The 22714-nt window shown below is 44.9% G+C and overlaps 1 protein-coding gene across 9 annotated transcripts in view; it reads left to right on the plus strand.

Annotated features, from left to right (window-relative positions):
- The window catches only part of MBNL2 (muscleblind like splicing regulator 2), a 151945-nt gene that overhangs the window by 119724 nt on the left and 9507 nt on the right, over positions 1-22714 (plus strand). For 3 of the 9 annotated variants that reach the window (XM_045838994.1, XM_045838998.1, XM_045838995.1), the window contains one exon: positions 4712-4747. The exons of 2 other annotated variants lie outside the window; for them this stretch is intronic. In XM_045838994.1, coding sequence (XP_045694950.1) covers positions 4712-4747 — 36 coding nt within the window. Of the gene's footprint in view, positions 1-4711; positions 4748-6055; positions 6151-22714 lie in introns of all 9 variants that reach the window. 4 more of the 9 variants (XM_045838996.1, XM_045839001.1, XM_045839000.1 and 1 more) reach the window with 2 other exon arrangements.

Consider the following 22714-nt stretch of genomic DNA (forward strand, 5'->3'; position numbering starts at 1 on the left):
TCGAGACCTCGTCACGAGATAATTTAGAGGAAAAAAATTAGGGGAGGCTATACCGAGGAGAAAAGCATAAAGGGACAAGTCTGTCTCGGAAGGCTGGGTGATAATGCCACTACCATTTCCCCGGGATGTCTGTGAAATCCTGGAGCTAAGCCCAGGAGCAAAAGACCGAAGGCCTTGAACTCATGTTGGACACTTCCATCCAATAGTGATGGAGTTGTTACATCACTGAAAGAATCCTCACTTTAAGCTAGTTCGCCTGGAGACCACTTAAACGCTTCCAAAGCAAGAACGAACATCATCCCTTATGCCATGATTTGATTATTGTTGAAAGGCTTTGTGTTGAGGGCCAATTGGCTGAACTGGCTGCTAGTGGTTGTGCACTTCCGCCCTCTGCTGGATTATTTAAGAACTGTTCAAGTGTGTCCGGCAACCCACAATTGAGTGAGCTTTGGGAGCCCAAAAAGTGGGTGGTAGCCCACTTAATTATGTGAACCACAAGTGTTTCCTTCTATAACATGTTATCAATAGCATCGTGAACAAACGTGTGGATCTCATGTGCTGAAATGGTATTTCACATTCTCCCATGTTTCTCCTAAATGATGAAAGACAATAATTTCATTAAAAGGAATTGGCATGATCTTTCCCCCACTCCGATCTATAACATAAATTTCAGTGTTTATCTTGGCTCGAGTGGTCATTTCAGGCTTTGTTCCTCACAAATCCCATTTTCAAACTAATATAAAATGATCATGACAATAATCATTCATCGTGAATCCTAGTTGTTGTAAACCTCGGCAAATTAAGTGATGATGTTCAAAAATATTTTTTGTAACTTAGTAGATGGTGGACCCATTATTTTTAAACTGACAGATTTTGACTTTTCTATAAATACTTGAACAATTGCCATAAATATGAAGCAAAGAGCATTTTATGTTCTTCCGGAGGTTACCCTTTATGGACAGGTCTTTCAGAGCAACGTTTTTGATATGCTGCTAAAATTCTCCCATTGACACAATGTGAATTTGGGGTTTAGAAATTCTGCCCCTGGGCTGTGGAAATGTTAACATAAAAATATTATGGAAACGATAAGATTGTTCTTCCAAACCGTGCTAAAGTAATTATCATCCTGGTTGATGCCTTAGCACATTTGCAGTGGGTGAGAATTTTCTTTTTTTTTTTCCTTTTTTGATAGAGATTATTTTAACCTAGTAGTTACACTTTGTCTTTGCTATGTTAGGAAAGCAGCAAAACCCACACATACTTACAAAAGTAGCAGCATAGTAGGTCTTGGTATTTCTCCGACAGGTTGACTCTGAGTTACTGTGACCCTTCTTGTAGCCATTCTCACATTATCCTTCAAAATAGTTCTGCCAGTGGCAGGCACAATTATGTGCATTTTGCAGTTGGAAAAACTGAGGCTATGTCTATGCTGCCAAGTGGGATATGTAATTCATGGAATTATCCAGATAATGCTGAGCCACAGACTCTGGAGTTGAAATCATTTGTGCACCTGAAGCAGAAAACATTTGAGAAGGCTTTGTCGATAAGAATTAGCACCTTAGTGAGCTGCTTTAGCCAGTAAGAACAAAGACGGCCCACTGACTCCCTCCTTGATTTATGTTATTATATTGGAAATGTGGACTGAATAGGATGGGGGAAAATGCTAGCACACACATTGCCTAGTGACCAGAAACTGTAATGTTACCTAAGGTTATCATCCATCTTCATGGAAGATGTGTCAGTATTTAGCGGAAACTGTACTTACATAAAACCATAACAAAATGTATGTATTCCGTTCAGTTTGACAAGCAGTTCTCGAACCTGTAGTGTGCTCTGGGCTCCTGAGCTAGTGAAGGGAATACAGATGACTTCAGAACTAGGTGAAAACCGAATATAAGGCATAGTGTGAAGGGCTACGCTAGAGAGGAGTGAAGCTATTTGAGGGGAGGAGAAAGAGACAATGTATTCAGCCATCAGCCTGTGCAGTGACTGGTTGCTATGGAGCAAGAAAGACTCCCCATAGAAAGAGAACTTTGCTTAGCCCTTTGTAGGGAAGATTTTACCAATGAGGGAAAAGCGTCCCTGGGAGGGGAACAGCATGGGTTGGGAAGAGGGTATTGAGGAATAGCAAGTTGTCCATTGTAGCTATAAAGTACTCACAGGCCCGGGGGGCAGAGGTGGGGAGATCAAAGTGGGATGAAAAGACAGAGATGAGGCTTGAAAGCAAGACCAGGACCAGAATCTGGCATGAAGTCAGACAACGATGCACGACAAAAGCTATGTGTTTGCACTGCTCATATCATGTTTAGGCCACGTACAGACCAGGGCTCACCCAATTAATATAGCGGAGCATGTCAGCCACGCCGTGAGCAGAAGCCCATGTGATGGGCCCAATCCTCGCCCAGAATGGCTGCAGGAGCTGCTGCTGCTGGTTTGCAACCCAGCGACATGCACATTCATGACACAGGAAAGCCCTCCGGGGAAGTCCCTCTATATCGGGATGCAAAAGAGTAACATGTACTTTTCAGAGGGATAACTTTGAACCCAGCTGTGGTTGACTTTAAAGCGAAGTGACTCACACACTGGGTAGGTACTTCAGTACATTTCAGGCACAAATGGCTCCCAAGACACTGTCACTAATGGCTGAGAACATTCATTCAACCAACCGGTCACCTCCTCTGTGTCCCAGAGACCCGGATGCTCTCTGAACCCTGCTCTCCCAAAGGGCACAGCAGAGAAGGCAGATGTGCACTCAGTAAACACCCACCCAGCATCCCCCAAGGCGGAGAAACAATCTGTGGGAAAGACCAACGTTCGGACATGTTACCTTTGGGAGCCTTGTCGGACATCCAAGTGGACAGGCCTGATGAGCAGGTAGATGGGAAGACCTGGAGCTCGAAGGAAAGAACTGGGCAGGCTGCACAATTCTGGTACCTTGAGCTCAGAGATAGTATGGAGGTCCTGGATGGAATGATGAATGATGCACCAGGGAAAGGTACAGACTAGGTGAAAAAGAAGCAGACCGGAGTCCTGGAAAAAGAACTGTGTGTGTTATCAGAAAATACGAGGAAAGAGCGGTTCACTAGGGAGGGAGTGGCCAAGTGCTACATGTTACCGAGACTCAGGAGCTGAGGTGCAGATGGAAGACCTCCTGCTGGTTGTGGAAATGTGGGACTCTTTGCTGACATTAGCAGTTCGAGTGGAGAGGTGAACATGAAAGCCGAATTGGAGAGGATGGAAGAACAAATGGGGGCAAGGGAATGAAAATGTACATGTAGGTAGCTTCCAGGAAGTTTGATTGTGAAGAAGATTAGAAGGATAGGACTGGAGAAAATTAGGGTGTCACGAACAGGATTTTGAGGTGTTGCTGTGTATGTCCTAAGTTGGAGACATTAGCGTGTCTGCTCAACACTCCAGCAGTAGCCCCGTTAAATAGCTTCTGTTCCTGGCTGGTTAATGTTCTCCTGATCCAAATGTAGATCAGGCAAAAAGTCTCCCTCGGGCGGGAACAGTTCAGCAGAGAATGGAGAGCCCCAGGTCCCAGATTCTCTATCTGGTATCTCAGGAGGCGGCTCTCAAGCTTAAGTGGGTGCCCCTTCCTGACACCCAATCTTCAGTTATCTAAATCCTTACATTACTTTTTCATCCTTGGGAATTGAACCAAAAGTAGAGAGCATTTTTAACACAGTTTGCTGTTTTGTGTTTTTTTTTTCAGCCCTCCACAATATAGACTAGTTAGTACATCTGGTCAGAATGTTCTGATTTGAGTACAGTAATAAGATCACCCACAGGCAAGGTGGCCATCCCCAAGGAGGGGCTAAAATCCTCCCTCCCCACCTCCCACTTACCTGCTTAGACATCAGCTTCAGATTTCCTAGGAATTTTGCCAAAGGTCCCCCTCAAGGATCACCTAATAGCAAGCTGTGACAACAATCCCTAATCCGGGTCCTCACTCAGCCCCAGTTCTGGGCTGTTTTACCTCCACAGTGTCTAGATGTTACTGCTGGGTACCACTCCCTCACCATACCGAGTGTGGGAGCAGAAAACAGATCACAGACGCATCCAGGTCACCCTGTCACTGCAACCTCCATCTTCCTGCATTGCAGAGCTCTCCAGCAGGAATCTAAAATCCACCTGCTTCGGAGAATCCAGAGTCTTCATTACTGTTTTTGTTATCATATTGCTATTGACACAAAACCTTTTTATCACCAAACAAGCAACCTGCAGTGTAATTCGGCGAACACAAAACCTGACCTGGATTTCGGAATAGAATTCTATTTCTAGCCTTACCCTTGACGCACAGTACGCACGACCTTGGAGTAGTTACTACGCCTCAGATTTTTCATCTGTAAAATACCCACTTCCTACCTTGGAGGATGAACTTGATAATATCTGCAAAGTACTTGGAGGTCTTCGAGGAAGGACCCTGCTGCATGATCACGTGTCATGCTTACTAGAATCACGTCCCTGTATCTGAATAGAAAGTCGAAAAGCAGTCTAAGGAGTGAGTTTCGAGTGATATTGGCTTGAAATAAGTCAGGTCTATCCGTGCCAGGACTGAAACTGTGAATGACTCTCAAAGACTGTGTTAACTAACCCTCCTTATTTCTGGTTGTGCTTCAATCTCACCTTGAATGTTAACTCTAAACCGCTAACCTGTTTCTTTCCCTTTGTTCACTTTTTTTCCCACCTGCCATTGCATGACATGCAGGGTCAGTTTTGTGCATGACACCCGCTACCAGTATTGGTAGGTTTCAACCTTTCTTTTATTTGTCTTATATATTATGTACGGTACCTTCACTTGCTTGAAATTTATTTCAGAGATGGTAGGAATGCTTCAGGAAATGGTAGATCAGAAGGCTTATTTGGCTTTAGAGTTAACATAGAGGTTTGTTACATGTACTTGTATAGTTAAGAAAATGACCGTTTTACTGTGGCTAGGACAACCACGGTGCTAGAGCAACCGCTACAGAACATAAAACCACAAGCACAAGTCTGCTTTTTTAAATTACCTGTATTTGGTTTCTCCTTAGAGTTGATGATGTGTTAGCAGAAGAAAAAGAGCTTACTTTACCAGAGAGGCAGGCTAATTTCATCGATCAATGTTTTTAAAGTTTCCTAGTGGTGTGCCTTTATCTCCTCTTTGCTGTGTGTTAGAATTATCAGAGTTTCCCAGAAGTATTTATTTTTTAAAAAAATTATAAATGGATGTATTTGAAAACAAATATCTGACCTGCCTTGCTTATTATTCTTTTTAATTTTGCATTGATTTATTTGTGATGATTATTCATTCCTTAGGATCCCCTTAGATATTAACCTCGAATAGCATATAGTTATCCCCACATGTCCTTATGCCTTGGTACAAAAGCCCGTCTTTAAGACGTGTGAAATAGCTCCATTTAGAGTAAAGAAAAGCAAGCACTGGCAAAATTTATCTGGCTATTGCCCCGTAACTGTGCTAGAATTTACATCAAGGCTATGATTTTCACTCCACAATTATTAACCCAAATAAACCACAGTCCCCAGTAATGTCAGTTCAAACAAGGAACCCCAAATTGGCACACACAAAAAAATCGACTTAACCACAATAAATTCAAAAGAAAAAAATCCTATCCTAAATTACACCTACGTATTGAACCTCTGAAATTCTAGAACTATGACCAACGGTGAATATGATATACTCTTACTTAGCTGGACATTGCACTTCATGTTTCTAGAAGCAACCGTTATTCCAGGCACGGTAGACTCTGAATCGGGAATGATCTATGCTAGAAGTAAAATGTTTGTAAATACATCAACCAAAGTCATCTGCTTTGGCCTTTCTGGGAATCACTGATTATGTTTTAAAACTTCCTTTAATTGTACTTGTAATAAGCTATTTTCCCTTTTTTATTTCTCTCCCATGCTTCCTTGCTTTGCATTGTGATTGCATGCCATCTGCTGGTTTAACCCATGATGGCTTGCCGCTCTGATATTCACCATGCCAAAATACCACTTCTATTACCATAATGCTACACCCTCCTGTTCATTGCTCCCATGGTTCCCCTCCTGAAAGTACCCATGATGCACAGCGCTACGTCAGCCACTGTCTCTGCAGCAACAACTCCTGCAACAAGTGTCCCCTTCGCAGCAACAGCCACAGCCAATCAGGTTTGCTCCTTTTAAAGCTTTCTTTCACAAATCCCAAACTCTAAATGAGTGCTGATATTTAAAAAAAAATTCTCGGTGAGAATTTTTTTTTCATGTTTATCCATCAAATTTTATTTTTTTAATTAGTTTATAGCAAGCATTTGTGGACAGGTTGCACTTATTTAGAGTTAACATTTACTGCAAATAATGATGTAGCTATGTTTTGTGTTGCACTGTTTGTTTTCGTACCTAATATTGTGTAATTAACCTGACAGGCTTACATTCCTTTTAGTCCAGCATTGCGTATCCAGTGGTTTGTGAATTGCCACAGAGAAATTACAAAGCTCTCCTGAGGGTGCTTCAAAACTGGCTAATTTTGTTTGAGTCCATTCAGACCCCATCCATCTATTATGGAGGAAAAAATATATATTTTCCCCTTAGCAAAGTCTCCCCTTTTCCCTTAACATCAAATCTGAGGTCTGAATGAGTCATCCCAGGTTAATGTTTCACCCTGGTCGGGCGTGCTGGCTCCCAGACGCACTTGGCTCCCCCTGTACCATCTGCTCAGACTCTGGCGGGAGAGCCAAATCGTGCCGGAAGAAGAATACCCGGGCACTGAGTTCACAAAGGCTGGATATAACTGTTTAGGGATGTTTAACTCTGTTGGTTTAATGCATGTGCCAATAAGACCGTGGATGTACTGTTCCTCCGTGAGGGGCGGTTGGCTGTTTGCCACTCCGTGGTCACAGGCGGACTGTGATCCTAACCCTGCCAACCAACTCGCACACATGAGCTCCCGGGTTTGGGATGAGGATGAGTCAGCAGGCACTCTCACCTGGCCTAGAAAAACTCGGTACTGTGCATGCCCGCCCTGCAGAGAAGAGCAATCTTGGTTTTGTTTTCAGCTTAGTTTGGGGATTTTTTTTGTTGTTTGTTTGTTTGCTTGTTTGTTTTAGATAAAATCAATGTCCTGACAAACGATGAAAAGAGATCTAGGAGTAGGCTGGAGGGCAGGTCCCAGCTAATGACAACAACTGGAAACACTTGTGTCAGGGCGTACAGGTCAGACGCGAAACTGCCTGCCTTCCGAAGGTGGGGGGACTCATTCCCACTTCCTTTCCGTGTTCAAGTGAAGAGCGATTCCAGTGCCACAGGTCGTGTCGCTGAGAAGATAGGTGTGAAGGCACTTGAATGAGGGACTGAAAATGAAATCCCGCAATACCCCTCCCCGAGTCCCGGGAAGTGTGCGGAGTAGGAGAGAAGGAGGGCGGAGCCGAGAAGGAGGGCGGAGCCGAGAAGGAGGGCGGAGCCGAGAAGGAGGGCGGAGCCGAGAAGGAGGGCGGAGCCGAGAAGGAGGGCGGAGCCGAGAAGGAGGGCGGAGCCGAGAAGGAGGGCGGAGCCGAGAAGGAGGGCGGAGCCGAGGCCACCAGGGGTCCCAGGCAGATACACACGGTTCACAGCTCTTCCCGTCTTTACCTCCCTCCCAGCAAATGCCAACTGGCCTCTACAGGAACTCAGCTTCAAGACAGAGATAACAAAGAGCAGCAAATAAGTTTGTTTCTTAGCAGGCGGGATGGGAGAAGGGAGGGACAGAGTGTGCCCTTCCATTATTCGGTTCAAAGTACCCCTTTTCACTTGCTCATTCTTAATCGCAAAGCCGGGTATCTGTTTCCTTTATATGTTAGTGCTGCCTTCCTGAACCGTGCTTTTGCGCCTTCTGACAGGATTTTCGTTAGAAAGTCCCTTCATAAGAAAACAAGTTTGGAGTATGATGGAGTGTACTGGTTCCAGTGCAGTTTTGCCTATATTATATGGCAGGTTAGGCACTTCATATACAGAGACATCTTTTCTAGGAATGGAAAGGATGTCAAGACAAACAATTTAGAGTTTTAGGAAAAAATTAGTTTATTATGATAAATACTTGATCATGCATTATTTTAGGAAAAAATATTTTATGATGATCAATACTTGATCGTGTATCATAAATATGTTTCCAGCCAAGTGATTTTTTTTTTGGGGGGGGGCTCCTTTGGTAGAAAGAACTTTGAGAGAGAGATTATATGCATATACATAGGTTTATATATGTGGGTAGTGAGGCAGGAGTAGAAAATATGAACTACTCAGAAGCTAAAATATATCATTTCGTGGCAGAGTGTAACTGGCAAAGAAACTAACAAGTTTAACTTCAGTGAAATCCAAAGCAATATAAGTAAAAGCGTACCTGACGGTGGATTCAAGAATCCGAGATTCTGGGTTTCGCAGTGTTGAATGGGCTGGTTGCTGCTTTGCACTTCGATGGGAAATCCTTTAGCAGCTCTTGAAGGTTTGCTTGCACAGGAAAACCACAGAAAAAGAATAGCAGTACGTGTAAACTTTCAGATGTGATATCCTTTATGTACTTTCAACAAGTTTTAAAGTAGCCCAGCAGCTACCAAAGAACTTGGGAAGTCTTTTCTGTGCCAGTGAATCCAGCATTCAGAGGCTGTGGATGAATGTAAAATGGCAAGTTCATCTGCTTAAGATTTCACCCCTTGAACGCTAATTGAATCGTATCCATGTGAATTATGTCATTTGCATGTAATGAATCTCAGTTTCCTCCTCCGTGAGAGGAAGACTAACTAGAATAGACTCCTTGAAACCCCTCCCAGCTTGAAGATTCCAGAAACCTAGTTTCCTTAGCTGTTATGGTGGGCCTGGAGCATGAGATCATCAAGGTAAACCAATGAGTTCAGAGTTCAGCCCAGGACGGGCATCCTGACTTCTTTTCCTCCACTGGGACATCTGTCTTTGACACAGAGTGTGGTAGGATTTTGACAGGTTTTCAGTTCACTGGATCCACTTAGGCTGTCAGTTCCAATAGTTCAAATCTCACAGGTATCTGTAATTAGATACAAGCCATTCACAGAAGGAAGAAGACAGACCGAAACATCCCACGACGGATCCTCCAGCTCAGTCTTGCTTTGCGTGTCAGCCCCACCCCCCACTCCCCTGGCAAGCCGAGACATACAGGCAACAGATCCATCAACACGATCCTTGGGGCTTCCTCAAAATGTCAGCTGTGACAGTTTCAGCTGAACTTGGGCTTGCAGTTTGCAATTACAGGAAAACAACACCCAAATACTTGTGGGAGATAGAAAATACTTTTTTGGCTATTTAGCTCTGGGAGTGGACATGTACACAAAAAGACAATACGTAAATCTCCTAACAACTATTTCCTGTCTCAGTTAAGGCCTTTGGGCCTTCATCTATAAATTACATCTAATATTACTATTATTTACAAACCACTATGTATCTGATGCCCTGCTACATGTTTTCTCTCCCATATATTATATATTAAATGTCATATCATCTATTTTCTGTTATATGAGAGGGCGTACATTCCTCGTAAGCATAGATACACTCTATTCTCACAACAGTCTTCTGAGTGTGGTTATCGTCATCCCATTTCACACACGGTGGAGCTGGAACAGTTTTACCACCTTAGGCAAAGAGAAGCAGCCAACACATGGTCTCGCTGGAATTTAATCCCTGGCGGTTTGACTCCAGAGGCCTTGCTGTTAACCTAGTAGTTAACTAGGTTACTAGGTAACTAGGATTACCTAGTAGGTTTTCATACCGTGCTACACTGCCCTTCTCTATCATTATAAATGTACAAAAGTCACTTCTTCCACAAACATAACTGTCTTTGAATGAGACCCAATGGCAGCAAACTCTGTTGCTAATGCAGCTCAAACAAAGATGAATCCTAAGCAGGGAGATGAAGTGAGCACAGCTTCTAGCTAGTTCCGGAATAACCAGGTCGTGTTTACAAACCCTGGAGCAGATAGATACGTGTTGGTTGTAATATATAACCACCTGATAATAGCCTCTGTAATACTATAGCCAGTGAGTAGACTGAAAATTGTGGATAATTTCTATACAAGTAAGATAAGTAAAAAGTAGGATACATACAAAGTAAAAAAAGGATTAGTCATTTATCGCTGTGAAACCAAGTTCATGGGCATATTTTGTGAATCGCTGTCCTAGACTTCTAGCTTCTGCCAGTCATCACACAAATAGCTTGGTAATGAGCAAAATTGAAACTGAAAATGAGAATGCCATATAAATCAGCCAATGTAGGCCTCCTCACAGATGGTCAGAATCATCTGTGATTGGATGGACGTATCTATAGGTGCTGATATGGAAACAAATTTCATCGCGGAGCACACACTAAAAGAGGTCGCAGGAAACAGCTTAGTATCTGGATTACCTAGCAGTTTTTCATACTGTGAGAAATTTTATTGAATAAAGTGAGAGTGCAGATTTGAATTCCTATAACGTGAATTATTGCAGTACCCTATGCTGTTGTTACTTTATTATTTTTTATTTCAAAACTGCATTCTATTTCTAGAGGGAAGAAAATCATTTCTAAATAAAAATATTTTAAGTCTTAGGGTTTTTTTTTCATTTATGCACAGAGATTATTCCGTTTACCTAATCACATCCCCGAAGGCCCAATTAAAATATAATTTATATTCTGGGTCTTTCCCTGATCCCCTGCAGAATGACGTACTTTTCTTTTCTTTTTTTTTTTAGATTTTATTTATTTATTTTTAGAGAGGGAAGGGAGGGAGAAAGAGAGAGAGAGAAACATCAATGTGCGGTTGCTGGGGGTCATGGCCTGCAACCCAGGCATGTGACCTGACTGGGAATCGAACCTGCGACACTGGTTCGCAGCCCAAGCTCAATCCGCTGAGCTACACCAGCCAGGGTGACGTACTTTTCTCTCTCCTCGGAATTGGTCAAGGACTTTATCTGCACGCTCCTTAAAGCGTCGTCACTAGAGAGAAAGAACAACAGGCAGGAATGTACAACAGTGGGAAGTGTGAAGTTGAGCAGAGAAGAGCTAACAATAGGTCTGTCCAAGCTTCCGTTTGCAGGAATGGGCACAACCAAGGCTTCATTCAGATTGTGGGGGGTCTTAAATGCCACGTGAAGGGCTGCGCCCCTTGTTTGGCCACTGGAGAGTTTTCAAACAGCACAGAAGTCTAGGAAGAGTGAGCAGCTGCATCCCAGGCGGGTGAGCCTGCCGAGGCCACCGGCAAGACGTTTGACCGAGAGCCCAAACTGGGACAGTGGCAGCTGGCAAGCGGCCTGCTTCTCCTTGCTTTTGCCTGTGACATAGGGAGAGTTACTTTTAGCCAAAGAGAAGCACAACAGCTATTTCACACTGTGGCAAAGCGTGTCCAAACAATGCCACATGGCAGAAAAGGAAATGTCGGTGGGCGTGAAAGGTTAACCGCAGGAAGTCGCCTCTGCAGGGCCTGAACCGAGTGCCTTGGAGAACAGCAGTTGGGGGGACAGCGCAGGCACAGGCCTCCAGGGTCTTGCCCGGGTGTGGGTGCGCGGCTTCCCACTTCCTCCCTAAATACACCTTCAGAGCCACCGAAGGTCAAAGACCTCCAGGCCTTTGCTCAGGAGGGAGAGAGTCCCTTCAGATTTGGTGTAAACACACACCGCCCACGTTTCCATGGTGAGAGCTGTGTGCGCAGTGGGTGCACTTGCTTGTCTCATTCATTCTGGGTCAAGAGTCCCTGCGACGAGGAAACATTCTTACTTGTTGGATGTCAGGATTTTATATTTTTTATGCAGCGTTCTGTCAGTACCATCAGTATCTTTAAAACGGGTGAGATCAAACTATATTTCCGGCCGTACGTTAGGCAACTGTCACATTTTCCAAAAAGGGTAATTCATCTTTAATATTATGACCTCAAAGTCACATCTTCTGAATCCTTTCCCAAAGATGGAATCCATTCAAGAGAAAGTTGGCCTTAGGAAGGAAGAGCTTATTGAAAAATTGTTGGGTCTTTTTTAATCACCAGAGGATATGTTTATTGGTTTTGAGAGAGAGGGAGGGAGAAAGAAAGAGAGAAAAAAAATCAATGTGAGAGAGAGACACCTCCTGTATCTGCCCTGACGGGGGATTGAACCCACAACATTTTGGTGCACAGGGCGACACTCCAACCAACTGAAGCACCCGGCTAGGGCTGCAAATTTGTTATTAATATGTCATATACACACAACCCTTTATTTACTGGAATATTTGATAAGTAAGAAAGTCCCATTTCCCAGATGTGCCACCTGATATAAGTTTACTATAGATAATCGGTTTCAACAGTATCTTATCAGAAATGTGAAATAATTACATGTAATCAGATATATATATATATATAGTGTTTTGTCTGGCCTGCTACGAATTACTAGAGAGAAAAGAGAAAAGCAAATCATGAGATTCTACTTATCCTCACATATAAATGTGAACACAGCTTCGAAGCTATTTGTATACAGAGTCTTAGATGTATAGGTTAGCCTATACCAATCAAGAAATCTGGAAAGGCAAGGTCACGTTTTACTCAAACGCTCACCTCCAAGAGTTGTATAAAACATCTATTATTCAAAACCATCTGCCAGGACTAGATTCAGATGGACGGAGGAGGCATTTAGCATCCCCTGCCACTTGACCAATTTGGAGGCGGCGCCTTCACAAGAAAACTCTCGCTTCTGCGAGGTCCCCACGTAGGAGGAGGAGAGTCCTGTCAGATACCGCTCCTGAAATACACAGTGCAGTGGCTGGCTTCTGGGGGTGGTCCAGCTGTGAAAAGGCTCCTTTCGTGTGGTTTGCTGGTTCCAGGGGGGGCAGACTATAGACAGCAGCTGAGCCCCAGGTGCATTATGGTCCAAAAGGCTGAGACAGCAAGTGTCAGAATCCAACCCTTAAGAACCACACTCGGGCGGAGACATCCATCCAGCACTGCACTGAGACAGTTGCTCAGCCTTAGCCACCTGTAGCTTCCTGCTGACAGTCTGACTGTAGGAGGGGTCCCACTGCAGCGGTGGGTCTTGTTGCTTCCTGTGAGGCAGCATTGCCTCATGGGACATTTTGTGGACAGAGGTCAAATGGAGTGAGTGTGTGTGTAGAAGGAGGGGGGTAGAAAGCAAGAGAGAGAATGAGATTGGAGCCTGCCGTATCTATCCAAGTTAAAAAAAAAAAAAAAACTATGAAAATTACAGTATTTTCATTCAGTGCATGCTATTAGTTAAAGCTTCTTGGCAACTTTAGTCTAAATTCCATGGTGCAGTGCAGCCAGGGCATGGGAATCCAGGCTGGCTAGTGCGGTCAGACTATTTTTAGAAGGCAGGTAGGAGGGCTCCTCTGTCTTAGGTGGACTTGGTTTGTGAGAGCCGCATGTATAGAGGCAGATTATTCCTTCTCTTCAAGAAAGCAGAGCGTAAGAAGAAAATAGACCTTCTCCTTTCCTGCCTCAGAGGCTGCTGCCTTGCAGGACTACCTGAGGTTTAACGAGTAAATGTACCTGCAGACTTTCTCTAAGAAAGGCTAAGTTACGTAAGTGGCATAATCCAGTACATTTTCATTTTCCATGAATAATTAACACCTCGTGGTGAGCTTGGGTGGATTATTCTGTGCATAACACCTAAAGACCTAATATCAGCTCCAATTTCGTGCAGTGGGAGAGAAACGTCAAGGGTGCCAGTGTAGAACTTGACCTCCTGGCGGGTTGTCCTACTTAGTGCACGTCAAATCCCGTCCTCTTTCCCATTGTGATGGAATTTGGGGGAAGCTTTTTAGATTGAAAAGTCATGCTCCCCACAGTATTTTGACTTTTGTTACGGTAATAAAATCACGCTCCGTTTTTCTAATCTGAGTGCTCCTCTTGCGAGCAGCAGGAAGATACTGTTCATTCTACATGTATGTTTACTTCCAGCTCTCCGTGTATAAGGAAAGACCAGCTGCCATGCAGGAATTCAGACCCATTGCCAAGGGTTGAAAGGTGAAAGGGGTCTCATTGCGATAAACGTTGCCTGAGCAGAGGGAAATTTTGATTCAATAGGCATTTATCTCCCCAAGTGCTGCCACCACCGCCTGCCTTCTTGCACTCGCACCTGCGCGTTTGGGGGGCTGCCAGCCTTCCTGAGTGAGTGATGGAGAGCAGAGAGCTTTGCTGCTTCCCCATAAGCTAACCTGGCTGTCGCTCCCACTGCACCCGATAGCACAACCACCACGTGTCAAAGACAAAGTGGCATTCGGTCTGGCCTCTCAGCCCCTCCTGGCAGTCCCTCTAGGTGACGGCTTCCGGGGTCTGAGTCTGCTGATCGTTCCAGAAGCCACCAGTGTGGGCAGGTGCTAAAGATACCTAGGAGCCTACTGCCTAGTCAAAGAGAGTGAGGAAGTTACAGTGTCACCCAGTGCCATAGCCATATGCTCAAACATTACTACCTGGGAAGTGAGCCCACGGCAGGGCGTTGTGCCTAACGTGGGGAGGGAAGTCTTGAGGGATGTGAAGGAATTAGACAGGTAGTGAACAGGTGAGGTCATTCCTGAGCAGTGTGTGAAAGTTAAGGGGTGAACACAGGGGTAGGGGAAGGGCAAAAGGGCCCTGACGTTATAAACGCACAGCGTTATGCTTTACGGGTGCTCACGTGTAACCCAGTCAGGTGGGTCCTGTTCTTCATCTCGTGCACGTGACAGAGTCAAGGCTCAGATCTGGCCACATCTCGAATCCATGGTCAAGTGCACTTGACCTCAAGCCTGTCTGACCCTGAAGCCAATGCTTCCCTCTGAGCCCACACTGATCCCCAACAGCCTGTGAGGTTCAGATGGGAGCTTCGGGATCGGTCTCGAACTTTCCCACGACAGAGGCTGACGGGGCAGCTACTAACACATCAGCTCTAAAGAAGGGGCACTCTGGCTCACGTGGGCGACGTGACCTGGTCCCGGCCACGCGGCGGTGAGTGGGAGAGTGCAGGGGAGGATGCGTGTGGGCGGCACTGGAACACTCAGTGGAGGGGGCGAGGAGAGGGGAGGTTGTGGAGGGCCCGGAGCGGCAGGATGAAAGCAGGACAGAAATGTTAAATGAGAGACTCGGAAACACTGACTTCCTGGAAGCGAGTGGGGAGCTAGAAACTGGGGTGCATCGACTCAGCGCAGAGTAACTGGTGAGGAAGCCACTTCTCTGATGAGTGTTGAAAGTGGGAGAGAAAACAGAAAACATGGGAAGGATGAACAATCAAGAATCAGGGAAATTCAGGGAGGCATTCGGAGGACCCTTAGCTCTCCCAGTCGCTTTTCTCCAGGGTCTGCGTGTCTGCGGATTCCACTGGCCCCTCCCCCTGCCTCAGCAACTGCCTGCAAGACGGGTCTCCGGGTGCCCTACAGAGAAAGACTGGTTCTTGTTGACACGTCTTCGCTTTTATCAGCACTGTAAAGGACAATTTGTGGACTGGTATTTTCTGACATCAGTTTATGGGAAAAAAAAAAACCATAGTTTTTTTAGCGTTTAGAATCCATCATCCTGCAGCATTAGGTATAATAGGGCTAGAGTTTTGGTCTCTCTCTTTTACTTTGGGTGATCCAATTATATCATCCTTATGATCATTCCACTTGCTCTGGAGTTTTCAAAGATCTCAGAGTTTCTGTTGGTGACCTCCCCGTAATCAAATATAGGCCCTCTTCACTAGGCACCGCAAACACATTTCTGGAACGAGCATCGTTAAGCTGGTCATTGTAAAATGTCGCCCATTTCCCCATAGCCACAGTTACGTCAGGCCTTGTCGGAGCGACCCAAGACCTGCGTCATCTGCAACAAAGTTATGAAGCGCATCAGTCATAAGAGCAAATTCACCACACTCACACCGTATTTCTACAATCACACACATACACACACGCACACAAAGGAAAATGACGATGCAGGTTATACTGTACATTGGAACAGGAGCCCAGGTCAGCCAGGTTGCTTACCCAGATCGCATAAACAGAGAACCAAGACTAGGACCCAATGATCTGTGTGCTGCCTAGAGCAGTGCCTTTCCCCTCGCACCAAACTGCCTTCCTGAGCTAGGGCTTTCAAGGGTCGTCTATGGGGCCCGGAGTACTCTAGGGACCTAGAGGTAACTCAGGAGCTCTCCTGTATAAGCACTCCCCAACGACCTTACGCTAAGCCTACTATATGAATGATCTTGCTAAAACCCAGAACAGCTCTGTAAGGGACTGTTCTTATCCCCAATGTACACATGTAGGTGAGAAAACTGCAAGTTCAAGAAGCTGAGAAACTTGCCCACGATCATCTATCCAGTGGCAAAACCACACTGAGAACTTTCCTCCAAGGCCCTAACCTCTCATTTTACAGTGAGAAGAAGGGCCTGGAAGGGTTACATGGTTCACTCAAGGTGACATAGGAGTTAATAAGAGGTAAAGACGCGCCCCCAACAGCGTGCCCAGTCCTCCTTCCACCACCAAACCATGATCCATCATGAATATGCAACTCTCCTTTTTTTTTTGAACAATCGATGGCTTGCTTCCTCCTTGGAATTTAGAAAGATTTTTGAAGAATCAAAAAGAGACCCCGGGACGTTAAACTCAATTTCTTCTTGTTCTCCAAATACTTTTTCCAGTAATGATTTTATGGTTCTTCCATTCGTCATTCCTTCAATAGTTGTCATTGTTACACTGAAATATTTGCAAGGGCCAGAGAGCCACTTCAGTGATGAGGATTTAGGAGAAAAGGAATTGCTTAAATCAATCCCAGTTATCCATCTTCTTTTCTGTGCTCTCCCCTGACTCCTGCAGCCTCTGGGGGTGGCCTTGAGCAAGGAGAGAAGTTAAAATAGGGGGATCTAAGGAGTGTATAAAGGATGGGAAGAAAACCCCCTTGTGTTCCTTTGCCTTGGAAAAAGGTGTTTAAGAATTCCTTTTTTAAAAAAAATATCAACTCATAAGTTCCCTCATTCTTTCTGCTGCTGAGAAGAGGCGAAGGCTTAAAAATTGAAGTATAGTTGTTTATTAGGCAAGACTGGGTGTGCAGGGTGTCCACGAATGAGGGTTTGCTCGAAGCACGGTGCCTTGACGTGTATTACTAATTGCTACTCCTTGTCGAAACATTCGTGTTTTGTGGCCTAGCCTAGGAAGCTAAAATAGGTGAGACAAAATATTACTGTAGGATAACGGTAGCATCGCGAGCTTGCTCCCACCAGCCTTTCGTTAACTAATTATCTACTCACAGCCACTCATGAGTTAGGGACAGTGTTTAATTCCCGTGACGCAGATGAGGGACACCAAGAACCGGTTACCCACGGGAACACATCTGTCAGGCCGGGAGCTGGCTTTGAACCGGGTCTGGCTCTAAAGAATGGGGGAGGCCACCTCTCAGGAGATGGTATCTGTCTGTCCTTGACATTGGTCATCATACGCTACTGGCTGGTCATGTTTTTATATAAAAGATTTTAGTTTGAAGTGATTCATATGAATGGCAGTTGGGACTTTCATAAGTAAAGAGAGAAAGTCAGCCTCTATTAAAGCTGTCAGTGACGGGTCAGGATATACATGCACAGAAATGGAAGGGAATGCACTTGGCATTTTAAAAAACCTTTGTCTCGTCAAAAATCAAGCATATTACCAGCGTAGATGGAGTTCCATCCAGATCATATCACATTTAAATGCACACTATTACTATTTGAATGCCTATTTAAATAGAAGTTGAAACCAAATTTTATATAAGATCATGAATCTTAAATAGACTAAGGAAAGGAAACCAACATTCACCAAAAGCCACTATTACACTTACGTACATTCTTTCATTCGACACTCAGCAGAACTCTGGGAAGTGTCTTACCCATTTTCCAGAGGGGAGAAAATTGTAAAACATAATTTGCTTCAGATTAAAGAAGTAGGACGTGGCTGCACAGCGAGAAGTAAGATTTGTCTGCTCCGAATCCTGTTCTCTTCTGTGTCCACCATATTTGAATTAGACATTATTATGTCTAATGTAGGATTAGGATTAATCTCTTTATATGGTCTCCTTACACACTTCTAACTACTGAGTTTTAACCACTAATTGTAAAAGTTGTAACAACTTAAGAAGAAAGTTCTAATAGAACTTTTAACATCCAAGAGTAGTGTTATCAGAAACAGTCTGAAAACATGGTTGGTTGCTGAGACCAACAGTGAAATGAAAGTTTCAGTCCAGGAAACGAGAGCTGGGGAGGCTGATGGACAAGGGCCCCATCCTTGGGTGGTCACTGTCAAGTGACTTCCGGCAGAAAAGCGTCCACCAAGAGGAGTCCTCTCATCCAAAACTTTCACTTCTTAAACAACAATAATTTAAAAATTGAGAGACTATTTTTTCCCAGTCTTTCCACCGAGCCTTACCTATCAAGCTCAGGTTAGATCAACATCGCTAGTTGGGAACGAATGTGTTGTGCAGCCCGGACTAGGCAGCTGTGAAGGGAGCAACTAGAAAGTTCGTTCAGTTGTGGGTGAAACTGTAGAGCTAAATTAGAGAGCGTGCCGAGGAATTCAACAACAATTCAGGTGAGCTCCCAGGAGGAGCCAGGATCCCATTCTGAAGCCAAAACACAGGAAGGATGCAAAGAAAGGCAGGCAAAGAGGGAAAAAGAAGGAATTAAGTATTGGCAAGAAAGGGGAATGGAAACTTTATTGGCTGTGGAGTTGCAGACTGGAATCATGGAGAGTTCTGCAGATGGGCAGTGGTAATGGTTGCACAGCCATGCGTGTGAACTGCTCACCTAAAACTGGTTAAAATGGCAAATTTTATGCTACACCTATTTTGCCTCCAAGAAGAAAGGATTGAGGTTGGAAAGAAGGATGTCTCCCTGTACTTAAGTTGTTTTATCAAATCCACAGTATACAATTATCCTTTTCACAGTAACAATTCTTGATCGCTGCCAGGTCCTGCTGTGAGCGTCCCGTTTTCACGAAGCAGGTCGCTGAGTGAGTGCAGACGCAGGTTCTCCCCCGGCGAACCGTGTCTGTTAGCAGTGGGGACGGTTGATGTGCAGGCGCCGTGCCACATGAACGTCCACTATGTCCTCAGTGGCGACACAGCGTCACACCTTTTTTTTTGAGAGGGTTGGCAGAGCCAGCTGCGGCTTTATTTTAGGAGGGAAAAACAAACAAACAAACAAACAGTTGATTTGGCTTTTAGTCGGGGGCATGGGTAAGAGGCGCTGCCCCAGGCAGTGAGCGCCCCCACCCCAAGGTGCGCTGAGGCCTGGGACTGTGCCTGTCTGAGTAGATGTTTCCTAACAGTCCAGTGTCCTCCGTGTAACACTCACAGCTCTGGGAACACAGTACTGACCAGACCGTCCCTGCTCTCCTGGGCTTCACACGGTCAGCGGGACAGGCGGCACACCCACATGCAAGCACTTGCAGTCAAAGTACTGGGCTGGCCAAAAAGTTCATTTGTTTTTGTTTTTTTTTTCATACAATGGCTCTAGTGCTTAGTTGTCCTTAACTTCATTCGAAACGATTTTGTTAGATTGTATTGTGACAGCTGTCATATCAGTGTGCATTAAAAAAACTTATCAAAATTGGTGAATTTTTGTGCAGCCATTTTAATATTGAAGATGGAAGAAGACACAACAGTTTTGGTGTATTGTGCTTTATTATCTCAAGGCAAAAATGTAACTAAAATGCAAAAAAAAAAGATTTGCGCAGTGTATGGAGAAGGTGCTGTGACTGATCGAATGTGTCAAAAGTGGTTTGTGAAGTTTCTTGGTACTATTGACATTTTGGCCAAATAATTCTTTGCTGTGGGCCTGTCTCATGCATTGGAAGACGTTTAGCAGCACCCTTGGCCTCTACCCACTAGAAGGGAGATAGCTGACACACTCAAAATACCCAAATCCGTAAAGTTATTGGTGAAAATGAAAACTGTCTCTTATTTTATGGGAAAAAATATAAACAGACTTTTTGGCCAACCCAATAATCATCACACAGTAAGGATCCTCTCGAAATGTGGAGATGCTGGAAGAATGGGCCTCGCCACTGAGCCCCAAGGGAGGGAGGCAGTCAGTAATAAAGAAGTGAAAGAGAACGTGGAAGCTCTCATCCTTCGTATGTTTTCTTCCTTCGGTTCCCATCTCACTCTCTATTACACCCGGATATTTGGGCGCTTTCTGGGGAGCTCTTAGGGAGGACAGGTGGCAACCTGGTTTAATTACCCACCACACTGCAGAGTGAAAAACTGAGGTTCAGAAGGGTCACAAAGCAGGTCGGTGGCACAGAGAAGCCTCTAGAAATTTTAGTCCAGAATCCCTTTTGATTTGTCCCTTGCACATGAGTGGTTTTGTTAATCTCTCTCCCTCTCTCTCTCTCCCTCTCTCTCCCTCTCTCTAACACACATACAAAAAAGAGGCAAAGAACTGAAAGCAAAACAAAGCAAATTTCACTGGAAATGTTGGTGGCACTGCTGTCCCACCAGTCTGAGATACGTGCAAGGTGACTAGCAGACATACTCCACGCCCTGTACATAATATTAATCTTACCACTCTTTTTATTGAATCTTCGCACTTTGCTTTTCTGCCTTTAGTGTCTTAAAAGCCCATTCTTCACAGGCTGAATGATACATGCTGCCCCACTGTTCAAATGAACGCTGCAGCCGAAATGTGCCCGGGACTCTGAGTCCCACATAACGGCAGTGGGCACAGAGGCAGGGCACTGAGCTGCCCTGGGGGCTTTATGTTGCACCCACCGGGACGCTCTTTCTGGGATTTCTCTTGACCTGAGTCTTCAGTTTATTCCTGGGGGCAAAACTGCACATTGAAAAGAGCAGGTATAAATGAATGCTTTAGAAAGTTCTTTTCAGTTGCGGCATACACCGTTTTTCGAAAGTGTAAGAAAGAGCTTTCTTAGATTGTACCTCTGTAACTAAAGCTCTCCTTCCGTGAAAGAGCCTCAGATGTGGGCAGCCCATTGAATCCCAGACAGCTTTGCTCGCTGTAAGTCTTCCCATAAATCATCTCGCTGTACGTATTCTAAAGATAATATTTTTAGAGAAATATTTTATATCTACTATTACGTTTTAGAATTTTTTAAAGTAGTGCGGCCCTAATAGTACATATTGCTTCTTGATTTAGTAGAAGCATATAGTCTTCTTTCATATGCAGACAGTCCCTAATTTAAAAAATGTTTGTTTGTTCAACATTCCCTTTGTCACTCGGTTTGGGACTCGTGATTTTCCCCTAGAGACAGCGGCAGACAGCGGCAGTTAGGTGTCTGGACTGTCTGCGGTAGAGTAACTCAGGGCATTGCTCAGAGATAATACCGTGCTGACAGCATGGGACTGGCCAGATGCCATGTTCACAGGTGTCTCTGTGTCTCTGAGATTCAAGATGCCACAGGCCTGTGCGTACGTCAAGCCCCAGGCAGCTGTGTGACAGGAAGGACCTTCCCCCTCGCCACCTGCACACAGTCTAGGGACCACGATAGTGTGGTGAGTTCATGATTGGAGTGTTCCTTGGGGAAGGCTCATGGAGTATGAATGGGGGATGTGAAGTCGAAAACGTCAGGGGTTGAGTAAGGAGGTAGAAGCTGGGACCTACTTGTGGGTGGCCACCAGCCGCATTCATACCGCCCTCTTCCTCCTCTTCCTCCTCTCCCTCGGGCGCCAGGGCTCCAACTGCCCCCTTCTTTCTTTCTTCCCTGCTGTCACGTGGCCCTTGCAGTCCAGGGCTTTGTTTTGTCGTGACCTCTGGCCTCTGCGGCCCGAACATGGCCTCCACAGCTCCTCTCTACCTGAACAACCACACGACTCTCCTGGGCATGTTTTTGTTTTAAACACCTCCGTAAGCATTGGGGGAAGCACAAGAAGTAAAAAGTCTCCTTTCATACACCTTTGTCTTCTACCTCATTTATGTCCTGTAAGTGAAAACGTCACCCTTGGATAACGCACGGGTGTTTGGATGGTCCGGGGACTAGACCCCCATCTAGCTAGGAGAGCGACAGCAGTGGTCCTCAGAATCCTCTCAGGAGAGTGGGGCTGGGACTGTGGGGGAGAACAGGGTCATGATCACGGCCTCATTGAAATTCTCAGAGTCCAGCTGTGTCCACACGTGGCATGGACTCACGGGAGGAGCGAGATGCTATTCAGTTCAAAGGTCCCTATGCAGGTGTGTGTCCAGGCGATGCCAGTGTGGGCCCCGGTCAGTAATCTTCAGCGAGGCCAGCGTATTGCCTGCCATGCACAAAGTCAGTGACTAGTACTGTAAATGATCATTGTTATATGTTAGAAAGTCTATCTGAAGTGTTCATTGTGTTCAGATATCACAAAATGGAAAATGTTAGACAGAAATGAGTCACCAACACAATGCTATGGCATTTAAAACAGGGGAATTAGCGCTTTGACTGGACACCTTCTAGTGATGGCAGGAGGCAAAACAACGATCCTGACCGAATGCTCTTTAAGGCCTGCTGCAAGTGGAGGGCATTCCCACCGACCCGAGGTTGCTCTTCTCCAGAGTGAAACTGATTGTCACATTTAATAAGTTTATGCCCTTTCTGTATAAGTAAAAACCCCTTTTGAAAACAAGTCAGATATGGCATAAGACACTACCATCCCTCAGAACAGTATCCCCCAAATAATAAATATGAGCATTTTTCAAAGTGGCTTTTTATATATCACTAATTATCTTTGAATTTATTATAAAATTGAAGTTTATGAATAGTCTTGAAATTGGCCAAAGCTCTTGAAATTGTCCATTCATTAGCACACATCAGTAGAATTGCTCTGAT

Source organism: Phyllostomus hastatus, unplaced genomic scaffold, assembly GCF_019186645.2.
Source record: "Phyllostomus hastatus isolate PE091 unplaced genomic scaffold, TTU_PhHast_1.1 phas_contig_29, whole genome shotgun sequence".
NCBI classification, from domain to species: Eukaryota; Metazoa; Chordata; class Mammalia; order Chiroptera; family Phyllostomidae; genus Phyllostomus; species Phyllostomus hastatus.